Consider the following 15,108-nt stretch of genomic DNA (forward strand, 5'->3'; position numbering starts at 1 on the left):
TGGCGCAGCCCTCCCTACTTTTCTGCAAAATTATCAATATCGGGTCTAACCCTCCTCCGCACAGAGCAAGGTTATTACAGTCCGCAAAAACTAACAAAAAACTATTTAACCCCCCCAAAAAAAAAATTCTTTGACGAAATAATATAATAGCAAAAATGGACAATTTAGAGTGTTTAGTTATCCAAGCCAAGGTTGAGCAGACCTAAGATTAAAAACACTTTTATCCAAAACGTCACTTATTAGAGTGTTGTTTTGTTGTTGTTGTTGTGTTACAGTAGGTAAATGTTTAAAAAAAAAAAAAACTTTTTTTTGATCACACAGTGAAGTACATGACATGCAAACACGCAAGGGAAAATGTCACATAACACATGACCTTAGTCCATAACGGGACTTGAACTGTCATTCTTGAGGTCCAAAGCTCAAGTCTTAACAGATGAGCTCCTGCTACTGTTCAAGTGTTACCTTTAGGAGCCATATTACAGAGAATTTACTGTTTATTGTATCCAAATGGTTGAGTTTCAGGTTGCCTGTCCACCCGTCAAGTGTCAAATTAAAGATGCGAGTGAATCTGACGGAAAATATGTGCTTTTTTGTTTCTCCCTGTTGATGCTGCCAGCTGTGGTGTGTCTTGGTCATTTTTGCTCACCTTGAACCTGGATGACACTCAGTAGTGACTGCACAGCGTTTTCGCAAGGCTTTTGGTCCAACACTGATTGGGACAAAGGCTCCACCTGACGTACAGAAAGGAGGCATGTTGGTATGTGAAGGCCCCCCACCCCCACACACAGATGTAATCACCCATCCACACATTCTCACCTCCATTCCCAGCAAGGCGCTGACGCAGGCTTCAGAGGCGTCACAGATGGCCTTGAGGTCATGTCCCCCCTCCAGAGCCAGAACCACGCGACCTCCGGCTAGTGACATCAACTGTCGAGTGAGGAACCCAAAACCTGGTAGGACACAAGCACACACATCAAGTTGAATCCAGATCAATTTTGCGCTTCCATCTGTGAATGCAAGACCAACGGAGTCTTACACTTGGCTGTGACCACATAGCCGCCCAGCGACGGCGAGTGGCCTTCGACTGCGTCGAATCCGGCTGAGACCAGCACCACGTCAGGGGAAAACTCGTGGGCGATGGGCATCACCACGGCTCTGCGGAGGATCACAGGCAAATGTAAACATGATGACTTCATGCCTTCGCCGAGATTAGGGGCCTGTTTGGAGTTAACAGATGAACCCCGAAATCTGAGCTCCTCTTAAGAATTTGGACTAAAAACTGTCATGGCGAAGACATAGAGGCTAGCAAGTGCTAAAGCTACATGGTACCAGCAGCCATGCAGCCCCGATTTACATTTTTCACATTCCTCCAATGAAGCTCTTTCAAGCATTTTAAAAATTAATTTCACTATATGGTATTTTTGTAATTTCAGAAAGAAACATTTTTATTTCCTTTGCATTTATCCATCCATACATCAATTTTCTGATCCGCTTTACCCTCGCCCAGCTGGCTTTGGGCGAGGGTACACCCTGCACTGGTCGCCAGTCAATTGCAGGGCATATAGACAAACAATCATTCACACCCCTGGACTATTTATCTAACATGCATGTTTTTGGATTATGGGAGGAAGCCAGTGTACCCGTAGAAAACCGAAGCAACCACAGGGAAAAGATGCAAACTCCACATAAGAAAGGCCATAGCTGAGATTCCAACCTGCGACCTCATAAGTGTGAGGCTAACCACTTTTTTTACCATGAAAATGACACTTGCAAGGTGCATGCAGCCTCATTCGTCAAAGTAAGCGATTTAGCTAAAACTAACTGCGGTTACATTATTATTTACATTTGTACAACATTTGCTTTTTAAATGTTTGACACTGCGACACATTATTTCTATTTCCATCCTTTCCTTTGGGAGAATATGTTTTCAATTCCGAAAAAGAAAATTTGTCCCAGATCTGATCACTTTGGACCTTTGAGGTTTCAATCAACATGACAAACAAAAGAAACATGAAAGACAATGGTGACGATGGATGCTCCATCGATAGTGTGACTGACAATTCACTGAAAAATGTGTTAATTTGAAAACATTTGACTAATGATCGAAATGTGACGCGTGTCATCGGTTTTGATTGGACTGGTGGGAAGAGCAGCAAGGGGTGAGAACATGTGCAAAGGGAGCGCTTGTGAAAACAACGTGCGAGGGAAGGCCTGCGACACAAACAGGTAGAAATCAGATACCCTGTGCACTCCAGGGAGAACACTTTTCCTTGGTTCCTACTTCCTTCCCTCACCGGCTGCCAAAGCGCGCACACGGCCCATGCCGCGTTTGATTCTCTCTTTCCTACGGCGGCACTTCAAAGGCGTTTGTGTGCGTCTGGTTCCTATTAGGAGCTCGTCCCTCTTCTCACGTCACTGACAGCCACCCATCTGGGATCCATTGGGCCTAATTACGCCGCCTTTGGATTCTCAAACAATTGCACCCCCTACTTCTTCCTCTCTCCTCCTCTGTATTCTTCTTTCCTCCACACTTTTGGGAGGTGTCAGCAGCCATTGAAAGATGAACACCAAAAGCTACTGGCCAATAGATTCACCTAAAATATGGCCCACCGTCGTGATCCTCCAAACATACACAAAACATCATGACACCTCACCTCGGTGCAACTGAGCTTTTGCTTGATTGTACTTGAGTCTCTCCACCACTGGGAACCACAAGCCTGTCACATACAGGCAGCCAAAAACTGACACACATCACCAGCGACCTGAGTCTGGCTCGCTTTTTCCTCCATCCTGAGGAGAGTCCGGAAGACCCTGTCATCCAAACAATGGACTCAAATTAAACTTCGAAAACTGGCAGGGCACGGACAGCATAAACAGAAACTTACGATGCGTTAAATTGTGTCCATTTAGCCTGTTATGCCTTTCGTTGCTCTAATCACCTAATGAGAACAAATGCAGTGAGACATTATTGTTCCATTCACATCCATGTGTGCTCTACTGTTTGAAGTTGGTGAAGAATGTCAGATTTTGCTCACTTCTTGACTTCATTACAGCAATTCCTTGATTGATTGCAGCACAATTTGATGTTGGGTGGACAGATCAACTAATTGCCTGTAACCGGGAATTCTATCTATCTAACTAGCTAATAATCCGGATAGACAGATGTGTATCTATCTATCTAGCTAGTTAGTTAGCTAATTACCTATCTACCTAGCTAGCTAGTTAGTTAGCTAGCTAGATATACAGATATGAATGTTGTAAGGAAAATAATTTACGATTTTAAATTTTTGTCAACTTCTATGGCAAGTTGGCCATGCATCCACGATGGCTCCTTCTACCATAATTATTCTGCTCAGTTACAACACAGCCATACAAATGCCCGTTAAAAATGCTGAGACAGATTGTTGTGTTGACCGAATTCAGAAAAGAAGTTTTACAAGGTTTCCCTCTTTTTGGGGGGTGGTGGGAGCGGGGTTGCAACATATCCCTGTGATGAATTGGGATTTACAACATACATGAATATGATTGCTTTTTTAGCCTCAAATTGTGTGTGTGTGTGTGTGTGTGTGTGTGTGTGTGTGTGTGTGTGTGTGTGTGTGTGTGTGTGTGTGTGCGTGCGTGTGTAAAGAATGGCCCAAATGGTTGAAAATGCTGTCATGTAAACTTCCCCTGAGGCTATGGTACATCCTTACCAGGAACCTTCGCCCCCTCAGAACCACACAATACTGCAAATACTGTAAAGCAGGGGTGTCAAACTCATTTTTGTCGCGGGCCACATTGTAGTTACGGTTTCCCTTGGAGGGCCGTTATGAATTTGGAGAAACCATATAAATGTTTAATCACCTCCACATATTACATACACAGCGCACAACAAATTGATGGATAACTAGTTTTAAAATCAGAAGTCAATAATAATGATTGTTATTGTGGATTACTGCAAAAGGCAAACTGAATTCACTGCAAAATGTGTTCATTTGAAAACATTGACTAATGATCGAAATGTGACGCGTGTCATCAGTTACATAGGACAATTTGAAGTTTTGGTTCAGACTTTAGCAAGCATCATGGAACTTGGCATGCTTGATTTGCTTTCGCGGGCCATATAAAATGATGTGGCGGGCCAGATCTGGCACCCGGGCCTTGACTTTGACACCTGTGCTGTAAAGATTGTGGTTAGCTAAGGAAGTTTTACACATTACAGTTCTTATTTCCCGATACTGGGTTAAAAAAAAAAACTACTCCGGAAAGAACCAGTTGTTCCTTAATTACTGTTCTAAACTCTAGTAAACACTGGACTTACTGTTTCAAAGCCGGCAACCCAGGCCTATGGCTTCTTTTTTTGTAAATCATTATGGGTAAGCTCATTAGCATTTCCCTTTGACAAGGGGCCCACCCACCAAGCGAGAGGGATGTTGATCTGTAACACGGTTTCATCATCTGGTGGTGAGCCACGAGTGGAAACATTTCACAGTATTGAGCTGAACAAACAAATTTATGATCGGAAAATAAAAACAAATCAAAGAAAATATGAGGTGAGTGACAGCCAAAAGTCTAAATTCTTTTCTGTGGATTGGTTTATCATGAGAGGAGAGATTATATGACTGTCAATGCCTGAAGCTTGATCAAATCATAGTGTAGGTACACTGTTAAAAGGCAAATATGTAAGCATTGTGAATATTGTTTACCCTTGACATTTTTCGGATGACCCATCTAACAGAGAAGTTTCATGTTTCTGCCCTGGCTTGTGGATTTAATACACAGCAAAGTTCAGCTCCGCAATTTTTACCGGTACTTGTATAACAAATTCTATTCTGTAGGCGTACAATTTAAAAGTCATCCATCCGTCCATTTTCTGGAGCATTTATCCTCACTGGGACCTAAGTAAAATGAGTATTCAAAATAGAATAATGACATATTCAAACGAAAAAATATACCACAATTACTTCAAACACACATACTTGATATTTTTCAAAAACATGTATAACCTTTAACATGTTTTCATTTTGAAAAAGGATAAAGCCATCGTAAGTAAAAAAAACAAACAAACAAAGTATGTTACTTAAAAGCTGTATTCCTGAGACTGATGTCAAGAATTGATGGCAACAAATGTTATTTTTACCTGAATGCAGCCAAGTACTCCGCATCACCCATGGGAGGTTTCAAACCACCTGTCCATCCAATGTTCACATTGAAGCCCTCGCCTGCCCCCGCACCGACCTGTAATCGCACAGTAAGGGCAAATGTTCAAAATGTTAATTGAAATGTGCACTCTGGGTTTTTTTTTTTCAACTGCTGCAACATTACATTTAGGTCGAGCCAAGGGAGCTCCTTCGACCCTACGTATTAACGTGAACTAAAAGGGAACTGAGGCCCAGTCTTGGAAAATAAAGGTCGAAGGATTCCTCGTTCTCTTTGTAGTCCTGCTAACAGCCATTTAGCCCCTCTCTCAGGCCTTTGCCATCCGTCAATGTGTCAGTTTGAAGGGAGCGTGTGGAGGCTGATTGACACCCTCTTGGCAACAAGGTGTGGTAGTGTGTGTGCATGTGTATGGCGGAATGCTGATGAGCATTGCAGAGCGCCCGACTCCATTCTTCTCTCTGAGGACGGGATGTTCACAGGGCAAACACAAAACACATGAGGCCTTCCATCCTCTGCCAACTGGTAATGTACTTGCTTGCGCGTGCGCGCACAGCCACACGGGCGTGTGCGCCACACACACACACACATACGCACACACACCAAACAGTCACACAATTCCTACTATTGCTCCAAGTATCTTGTGCTCTCTTCTGTTCTGCGTCCTCCTTTCATGTTGAAAGCGTTGCTGGAATCGATTAGGACTTTGCTGGTTACTGTGTGGTACACAGCACTCTGCGTTACGGCTATGACATCACAACCTTGCCCCATGGTGAGTTATATACCTACACGAGGGGACAGTTAGACTCCAGCGGTTTACCGCGCAGCTAAACAGAGGTTGAGGGGCCACTTAAGGCGAAACCACATCCAAGTCAACAGAGTGTTTTATGTACAGTCCTCATCGGGGGAATTTATGGGAAAACATTGACCATTTACCCTCATTATTGGAGGGGGAGTGGCAGAAAAAGATGAAGGAACGTGTGGGATTGAATGAGTTGTGAATTCGATCATGGGCACAATGGAACTGTGAACAATCGCCGCACTTGGTTTTTGGGGAAGGCCGCAGGCAAATTTCATCGGCATCTTCAGCTCATATATGAAAACAAAGACATGTAAGCATTTTTTCATGAGGTTTACCCTAATCTCCATATACATGTGACAAATACAATATAAAAACTCAGATGATATTTAAAAGCAAGTGAAGACTGAGCACAACAGCAAAAGTGAGGTTAGAATTGCTTTAACCTGGATCGAATATATTCGGATAGTTCCTCCCCCCGACATCTTACATCAGTGGCAGATTCATGAGCTATGTGAGCAGATGAGCGCACTATCAATAATTATCTCTCAGTGAATTTGAGTTTTAAGTACAGGGGCTTCTCCAGTGTGGTTGATATGAGTGCCTTTACTTGTGCTACTCAAGGGGACATTACGCAAGACTAGAGTGATTTCTAAAAGACTTGCCGAGGCCCATAATGATAACTACCACTTACCTAATCATAGACCTCCCATTGAACAACATACTTATTTTAAACATCAACTCAGAATGCACAGTCACAGATGACCACCATTTAACCCAATGGACATCTTTTCGTGACATCATGCCCGCAGCTACAAATGGGAGCTTTTGTGGCCCATGTTGAGAACTCGAGGACTCTTACACAAAAATGTCAACAAAATGTAACAGTGAGCTCTGGTCAACACATAAGCATAATGTAACACTTAGTGTTCCAACATTCGGACTGTTGTGCACATTCACCTGCATGTAGCTAGCACAATACGGATAATATGGGTGGCAATGCAAGTGTATGAATATTAAGCCAACAGCAACAATTGAATTCAACACAAGAGGTTGCCAGTGGGCCTACGGTATCTTGGTATCTTTCGCAACGGACAGTTACTCTACCCGTGGGAAAGCGGTGAAAAAGACAGCTCTTTGTCAATGGCTACCTCATTAGGATGTCCACCACCGGGAAAAAAGTTGCCGTTATCGTAGCGATGTAGCGATATATACAGGACGCTCGGGTCGTTGTAGAAGGCTTCCTGGGTACCGTTGCCATGGTGAACATCCTGGGCAAAGATGGCGACAGAAGGATTTAGGTTAACAAGCGAGGCATTCCAGACATAACCCAAATAAGAATTGCTTGGAACGTCCATGTCAACATTTCTCAGAAAGGAAGAAATGGCTGTCTTGTATTGAAATGCAATGATGAAAAAGAGAGCGCTCCAGCATCACGCACTGAACTCGACAACAGAAGCTTATTTGCGTTCACAACTGTAAAAGACTGCAGTGCTCTTGTACTAATCGTGTAAAATGGTGTGTTTCTTCCTGCGCATAAGGAAACTGGCGTCAGGCTATATAGCACCTCACCCAGTCCACAATGAGGATTTTGCCCACGTTGAGTTTCTGTTGCAGTTGCTTGGCAGCGATGGCCACCGAGTTGAAGAAGCAGAAACCCCTGTGGACAAACAGGAAGGCCATATGTGTTTATCGGCATATCATCAGCGTATTAATATCAAACAACCACCATATGGACTGTTGGGACATCTAAAACAAGTCATGTGGGTGCTTATTGAACACAGGTTGGGACAGTCACAACACGGACAGCCCTTGACACGCGAACGTGTAAATATTTTCGGAATGAAGGCTTTTTCGGAGATGAGGGAAATGTTTTAATAAGAGAATGTCACGCTGAGTCCAAAATCTTGAAACTGCGAAAAACAAAATACAGAGGCCACAGACTATGTGACAAAGTGAACACACGCTTATCATAAAATTTCCTCCTCGAGCCAAAAGATTTCTCTAAGCATTTCGAACAGGATGTGATGAGGAATGAGCGTAGAATGTGGCGGAGCAGTTCTTCCCACCCGCCCGGCAACGGTGGAAAAAAAAAATGGTGATGTGTGAAAAACAGTGGAGGAATGTTCGTGTCAGCACTGGCTGTAAACTGTGTGAGTGAGTTTGTGTATGTGAAGGATATAGTGTATATACAGTCATCTCATTTAAAAAAAAAAAAGTATAGAATCCCATAAATAAGTGGTGACATGCCCTGCCGAGGACACACACAACCAGTCGCAGCCGAATGAGGCTAAATGCTTCCATTCAAAGACTGTCACAGATCCACGCCCACCCATAGAGTGCGCACTCAACCTCACACATGCTCCATGGGCCCGGTCTTGATCAAGTCAAAAGTGCAGTTAATATGTAATAAATGCTTTGGGAAAAACAAAAAAAGAAAGAGAGAGAGAGAGAGAGAGAAAAAAAGAGTGCGCTTACAGAGGGGAGGAGTGCGTGGCATGGTGCCCGGGCGGCCTCACCACTGCAAATCCGTTCTGAAAAAGGAGTGGAAAAGAAATTCAAATAAATTCAACACCTCACCGACTGAAATGTGCCACACATCACTCGGGAAAAGATTCGCGTCTGTGTGTTTACACCTGGAGGTGCTGCTGCAGGTAAGTCAATAAGGGTGACAAATCCATGTCGACAAACAATCATGTTTACCTTCGCTCGGAACTAATAAATGCAAACAAGCAACTACATAGTGAGTGGGGGGTGGAAGGGAGGATAATTAATTACCCGGTATGTCCTATTAAGAGAGACTTCTCGCTGGGCTTGATTGTAAAAAAGTCAACCAAGACCAAGTGTGTGTAATTTAGCACTTATTAAGAACAGCCATCAGGTAAAGCATGTAAATCATGTATTGGTGACTAAGGGTGAGTAGATTTTGTATTCTGTCATTTTATGATACAGTTAAAAACTTATACTATACCGGTATGAACATTTGGAACATTAAAGTGATCATTAAAACACTGTCGAATGAAATTAAAAGAAAAAAAAAATCCGATTGGGAATTAGAAACACAATCAAGTCAACCAATGTCATTGATCTTGTAAATAAATAAATAACTAAATAAATCATCGTCATCATAATAATAATACATTTTATTTGTGGCCGCCTTTTCGAAGCACTCAAGGACACCTTACAACAAGCAGTTAAAAACACAAATACAATACAATACACAATAAATAAATAGTTTTGTTTATGTGTGCGTGTGCGTGTGTGTTTCAATCGTTTTCAGTAAGCTGTTCTCAATGCGTGGATCCCGGCTGAAGGATAATTTAAAACGTGAACCCAAGGACAAGTTGGGGAATATGAGATCCAAGGGAATATGATGTCCAGTGACTTAGAAAAGGGTGAAAGGGTTTTCCCATTTACATACAATGTTAAAAAAAAGAATGTTTCAGATTTAGATGTCAGAGTTCGGATTTCTTGTTCCACATTGTATTTAGTGCTGGCGCCGCAATCCCTGAACGGCATACAATTTTGCCACCGTTAGGATACTCGTTCGCGAGTGTCCTTGTTTCAGGTTTATTATTTGAAGAGAGTGTTTTACCCTGTTTCACTTCAGCTTTGAAATGCCTGCTTAATTATCAGCGTTGAGAATTTATTGAGCAATAAAGACGCACCTTCAGGTCTCCTTGCGCCACCTTGAGTGCCAGGTCGATGACACAGCCGGCAGCGATACGAGACGCTGCTGCTGTGTGAAACTCATTCCAGATCGTGTCATTATCGACCTGTCAACAAGATAACACAAGAATTCATTCAACATTGCGTCTAGCTCTACATACAATATGTAATGTTTGATTACTTTGTAAAGACGGGTTGGTTTTTTTTCCCCCCCAGGGTTAAAGCGACAGTAAGTCGGATTTATACGTTTCATCAACTATTTAAATCGTCTTCAAAAATCTAAAACCAAAATGGATCCAAGTCAACATCCAGCCGCTTTCTACACGACTCCTTTTTTTTATTCAGTCACATGTCTGGCAGCGTCCCACTGTGGAAGAATAAAATCAGAGGAATTTCTTTTATCACAAGCGTTGCCATCTTGTTCCAATAACTCCGCAAGAAAAGTCATGAGACGGAAATCCAGGCAGGATCAGTCGTCTTATCAACTGATACCCCCCCACTCCCCTCCTTTCCTCTCCTCTCCTTTCAAATGAATGCCTTTTCTGTCATGTTGACTGCTTCACAGAGAATTTTCTTTTTTTACAGGAGCATTTTTACCATCAAGATGTCGATTTTCCCTGAGTAAGTTTACCATCACTGCTGCTTCAAAACAAATTCGTTTCTTGCCTCCCTCCCACCCCCCACACCACCTTCTTTTTTTCTTGTGCACAAAAACTACACGACTTGAAGGTCTGTCTGCTTAATTAAGTCATGACGAGTGTCAAATTTACTTTATGGTGATGCAATGAAAGATGTGGTAAGATTCCTGAATGGCGATTGAAAGATGTAAGATCGCCATGCAGGCAGTTACACTCACCCCCACTCCTCCACATGGTAACATTACAAATATACGTTGAGCCAAGATTCCTACAGGGAAAAAAAACAACAAAAAATGATTACATTCAGTCAGGGTGTTATTATTCTTATTTGAATTACCGTTTATGTCAGTGACTTGTTCTCGAGCGCGCTTTATAAATGATTTGGATTGGACATAGTGATGTCAATTGATCTGCGACACTTACGAGCCAACTTGGGGTTGTCGATCTTGAGGCGGTGCAGAGGGTTGGTGCCGTACCGGAGCACGTGTTTTTCAGAATGGACCGACTGCAGCTCTTCTAAAGTGGCCTTCCTACTTCCGAGATGCTACAAAGCCAACGCGGATGCACACAAAAATACAGTCGGGTTTTGACATCCGATCTCAAAAGAAAACCAACATGACATTCCCCGTCAGCAATGAAGCAATGCCTCATTCGGTTTCAGACCTCACACTGGCTCCGCAGGCCTCTTTCATGCAGTCGGCACCAAATGCTCTGGACTCTCCCGGGATGCTCGGGGTGGCTGCTGTTGTCCCCGCAGGTGCACTGGTGCTTTTGCATCTGAGCGTCATAGACTATTCCTTCACACACACACACACACACACACACACACACACACACACACACACACACACACACACACACACACACACACACACAAGGTTAAACATACTATGTCACATTTAATGAACAGCAAAAACTGTTCTCTGCATTTGACCCATTCCGGAGAAGCAGTGGGTGGCCAGATCCTGCGTCAGCACCACTTTCTACCCACAACCTAATTACTTTTTATGTCAAAATACACAAGCTGTCACTTGTGAGCAAAAGCGACCAGGCACTTTATTTTCTTCAGATTCTATCCAAAGTCACCCGTCTGATCCGTTTTTTAAAATTTGGTGCTGTTAGAGCGGGGCTCGTAAAACCCAAATAAATGCCAGTTGCAGCTTCCAGACTGCCAGGGTCGGATTTTGAGAATGTCAGCTGGGGTGAGTGGTTCCACCTTGCGACTGGCCACAAAGCCGCACCAGTTCCGAGCCAAAGCCACTTCAATATACATGTGCAAGTCAGAGGACAATAAACATGGCACAGACGAGTTGGACTTGGTGTGAGGTAGCTTGATTCCCAGAGCTTTGACAGCAAAACATTAACAGCCTCGAAACCAAACCGCCATTCAAGAGTTCAATCATTTTGAGTTGGGAATAAAAAAAATGCTTTAAAGGTGTCGAATCTGTCAATGGTCATTTTTGAAACATGAAATCATAGTGCAGATGAACTGTTCTGTGTTTAATACATGACTGAAGAGGGGGTTTTTTTTTTTAATGCGCAAGATTTTTGAACACAGAGGAAATGTTGACAGGCAGAGAAAGAAAAAAAACCCCAAAGTGTTTCTGGTTTCTTTCTGCGTGACTCACCAGTGGTGAAGCGGAGCTTCACATCTGGAGCAGGACTGGACAGAGAAACGGGCACGGTTGCGGATGCATTGGGAAGGGGAGGCAGGGAGGTAGACGCCGGAGAGGACTGGGTTCGGACCAAAGGCTGGTGAGGCCACATCAGGATAGGCACGTTAGGCGAGTCCATGTGGAATCCTGATCGATGCACCAACTGCCTCTGTGATTGCCACGTGAAGCGATCAGAATATAAGAATAGAACAAGCGGGGACACATGACAAACTATCAAATCAAATTTCCATCCCGTGTATCCCACAACCACTCTTGACACTTAAGTGAGTCTGTCTTGAAATTGAGTCTAAGACCGGCGTCAGCTGTTTTTTTTAAAGCTATAGCGCCCCCTTATGTTAAAACAAATATTAAAGGTGGCGCAATTAATTCAGTTCAACACTCAAGAAAAGATGGAAATAAATCCTTAGCTTTGTATTTCAGTCATCGGCGGATATTTGATCGAGAAGATTTTGGATTACAACATGCAAGTTTGGATTTCAAAATAATTATTCATTCAGCGGCTTTGTTCAGAGCCCAGTGGTGAGGTCTCGCATACACAAAACAACGTTGATTTTTACCTGGCCGACGGAATGCGAGGTCTCAATCAGGCTTTCCCGTGAAGAGGTGGTGGACTCGGTGTCATAAACCGAGTCCGTACTGGCTGAGCTCTGTCTCCTGCGACAGTTGTCCTCACAAACCGAGCCCGGTTCAGAGCCGCACACGGATCCGGACTCTGATCCAATTTCCTCCAGGTCCATGTCCTCCGATGGGATCTGTGTCAAATGAAGACGTGGACATTAGGAAGTTCACACAACCATTATTGAGACGAAGGATACATTTTTACCTTTCAAAAATCTTACAGCGTGTCACAAAACAATAATGTCACAAAAGGTATAAATCGTACACTGAAATAAGAATGATCTCGGTCACCTTTACTCACAAATTGGGCCTGCTTAGAGGAAACACAAAGCTGACAAAGACGCAGAAAGTCATTCTGCGGTATGAATGGCAACAGGTGGGCACACAGGTTCATTATATTCTTCACCATCCAATAGTATTGAAATATTCTGCCTGTCACTATACGCTGCTGGCATAATTTGGACAAAGATACATTGTTTGCCTCTCATAACGCACTTACGTGCCTCAGCACAGTGGTTGGGAATCACTGCTACAACCACCCTAATATTGAACGAATTTGAGTGGAGCGTGCGTGCGTGTGCATCCACAAATCCTCACCTTGCTCAGGAGGGAATTCAACTTGAACCTCTCCATGCCACTCTTGTGGCATTGCTGAGGCAGCTGGTGCTGAGTGTGACACTGAAGGCCGGCGTGCAGAGTCAAGGGCGAGTGGCTGTAGGGCGGAGGTTCGGAGCGTGTTCGCTCCAAAGGTTTGTGGGCGGAAAAGGTGTTGAGGCCTTCCTTTCTTGTAGGGGAAGTCAAGTGTCGTTGCTGTTGCAGGGAAGGAGGACTCAAACCTTGATCTGTGAACATTGGGCAATCACAATACGGGAATACAATAGGAGGAGGGGCAGAAAAAAAAGAAAGGGAGGAAAAGAAAAGAGAGAGGAACATCAGAAAATGATCAAAACGCACAGAGTGTAAGATGGAATTCAGTTAGAATAAAAAGAACCATTCATAGTTCATGCATATGATTTGCATTGAAAAAACCCCCCAGACGTCTAAAAAAAAAAAAAAAAAGCCACATCTCAAAACCAACTGAACTATATGTAGGATACGACTGAAGACTGGAGAATGCATTAACACCCAATGGTCACTAGGAGGAGGCCTTGTGTTTATTATAATACAGTCCCAGCAGCGTGTGTGTGTGTGTGTGTGGGGGGGGGGGGGGGGGTATTTAATTTACCCCTTGGAGGTACAACTAGTGACAAATACCTGACCTGCAAGGGTCACTAGCTTTTTAAAAAACATTGCTCAATGTGTTCATGAAGACTAGCTTGCAAGGGAAATGATTTCATTCTTATTTATTTTGCAAAGAACAATGAAAAAAAAATGGAATCAATAAACCAAAATGTTTTCTTTGCCTGAATCTGTGCCACAATATATCTGCAGATTGCCAAATGTTGAGCTATTTTGTATTTGTTGCAACAGGACAAACTCAGTAAGTCATTCGTGACTCACAGGAGATGAGTTGCGATTGTACAAGCCCGGTATGCGGTTCCAATATGAGTACGGGCTGCAAGCCGTGAGCCTGGGCTGGAAAATTTCCATCGAGAGGTAAGTAGACTTGAGGCAGAGCGGATACTGCCAGAGTCCTGGCTACTCGCAGGTCAACCTAGATAAAACAAATTAAGAAGGTGGAGAAGGGAAAGACAGAATGAGAGATGTCGAGGACATAAGACAACGCGCTTTTATTCTTCTGAACGCAATCTCAACACACGGATCACTCTCGATGAAATTCCTCACGGTAGTCAACGCAGCAACAAAAGGAGCACTAACCTTAATAGATCAACTATGCAAAGAATTTGGGTTTGGCCCATTAAAGAGATGACCACACTCGAGCATTTCCCTTTCTTCACACTCCCAACGTCGACTCCTTGAAAACAATCCATTGTCAACGCTGAAAGACTGACTCACCTGCGCGGGAAGTCCTGCAGTGATGTTGGGCCTGGCGGTTGGATTGGTGGGCAGGGTGAAATTGGCCAATCGCCCATCCTTCAGCAGAAGCTTTTGGGCCTAAATCAGATGAACGTATTGAGTGCAAAAGGACTGTGCAAATGATACAATACATTACGATACATCCTGACTTATATCGATCTTTCACAAAAGCTGATCACCAAAAACATCCTGTTCATTATCATCTGCGAAAGAGCTCCAAAATATTGTGCATCACGCCACGAGTAATTTGAGGCCATGTTATTGTAGCGCTACATACACACACAACGTCGCTGCAACTATTTTTATGAGACGCGATCATTAAAATGGGACCGTAAATAGTGCGGCGCCCAGCGGACGCTCTGACTGTTGCTCTGGCGAACAAACAACAGGAAATACCACCACGGACTGCTCTGTATCATGTCGACACATTCTTGTCAAGGCATTTGCTATTGCTGTTTATTTGTAACGTGATGGCGAGCACGCGTTGAAGAAAATGAAGGCACCCGAGAGAAAGGCTTACGTTATCGAACACATAAGGTGCAACCCAAACACGACAACTCATACAGATCGGAAAGTCCGATCTCATGCGGAGGAT

General features: G+C 43.5%; 1 protein-coding gene across 3 annotated transcripts in view; it reads right to left on the reverse strand.

Annotated features, from left to right (window-relative positions):
• Positions 1-15,108, reverse strand: part of LOC147201556 (histone deacetylase 7-like) — a 35,608-nt gene that overhangs the window by 3,384 nt on the left and 17,116 nt on the right. For 2 of the 3 annotated variants that reach the window (XM_086118157.1, XM_086118158.1), the window contains exons 8-23: positions 14,493-14,591; positions 14,037-14,190; positions 13,134-13,378; positions 12,476-12,670; positions 11,871-12,066; positions 10,906-11,039; positions 10,666-10,786; positions 10,461-10,510; positions 9,604-9,711; positions 8,414-8,469; positions 7,508-7,595; positions 7,087-7,206; positions 5,120-5,217; positions 1,037-1,155; positions 817-950; positions 647-731 (exon numbers count right to left, since the gene is read on the reverse strand). In XM_086118157.1, coding sequence (XP_085974283.1) covers positions 647-731; positions 817-950; positions 1,037-1,155; positions 5,120-5,217; positions 7,087-7,206; positions 7,508-7,595; positions 8,414-8,469; positions 9,604-9,711; positions 10,461-10,510; positions 10,666-10,786; positions 10,906-11,039; positions 11,871-12,066; positions 12,476-12,670; positions 13,134-13,378; positions 14,037-14,190; positions 14,493-14,591 — 2,002 coding nt within the window. Of the gene's footprint in view, positions 1-646; positions 732-816; positions 951-1,036; positions 1,156-2,654; positions 2,812-5,119; positions 5,218-7,086; positions 7,207-7,507; positions 7,596-8,413; positions 8,470-9,603; positions 9,712-10,460; positions 10,511-10,665; positions 10,787-10,905; positions 11,040-11,870; positions 12,067-12,475; positions 12,671-13,133; positions 13,379-14,036; positions 14,191-14,492; positions 14,592-15,108 lie in introns of those variants that run through there. The other variant, XR_015101644.1, reaches the window with a different exon arrangement.

Source organism: Hippocampus guttulatus, chromosome 8 (assembly GCF_054856545.1).
Source record: "Hippocampus guttulatus isolate MCC_2025c chromosome 8, RoL_Hgut_1.0, whole genome shotgun sequence".
Lineage (NCBI taxonomy): Eukaryota > Metazoa > Chordata > Actinopteri > Syngnathiformes > Syngnathidae > Hippocampus > Hippocampus guttulatus.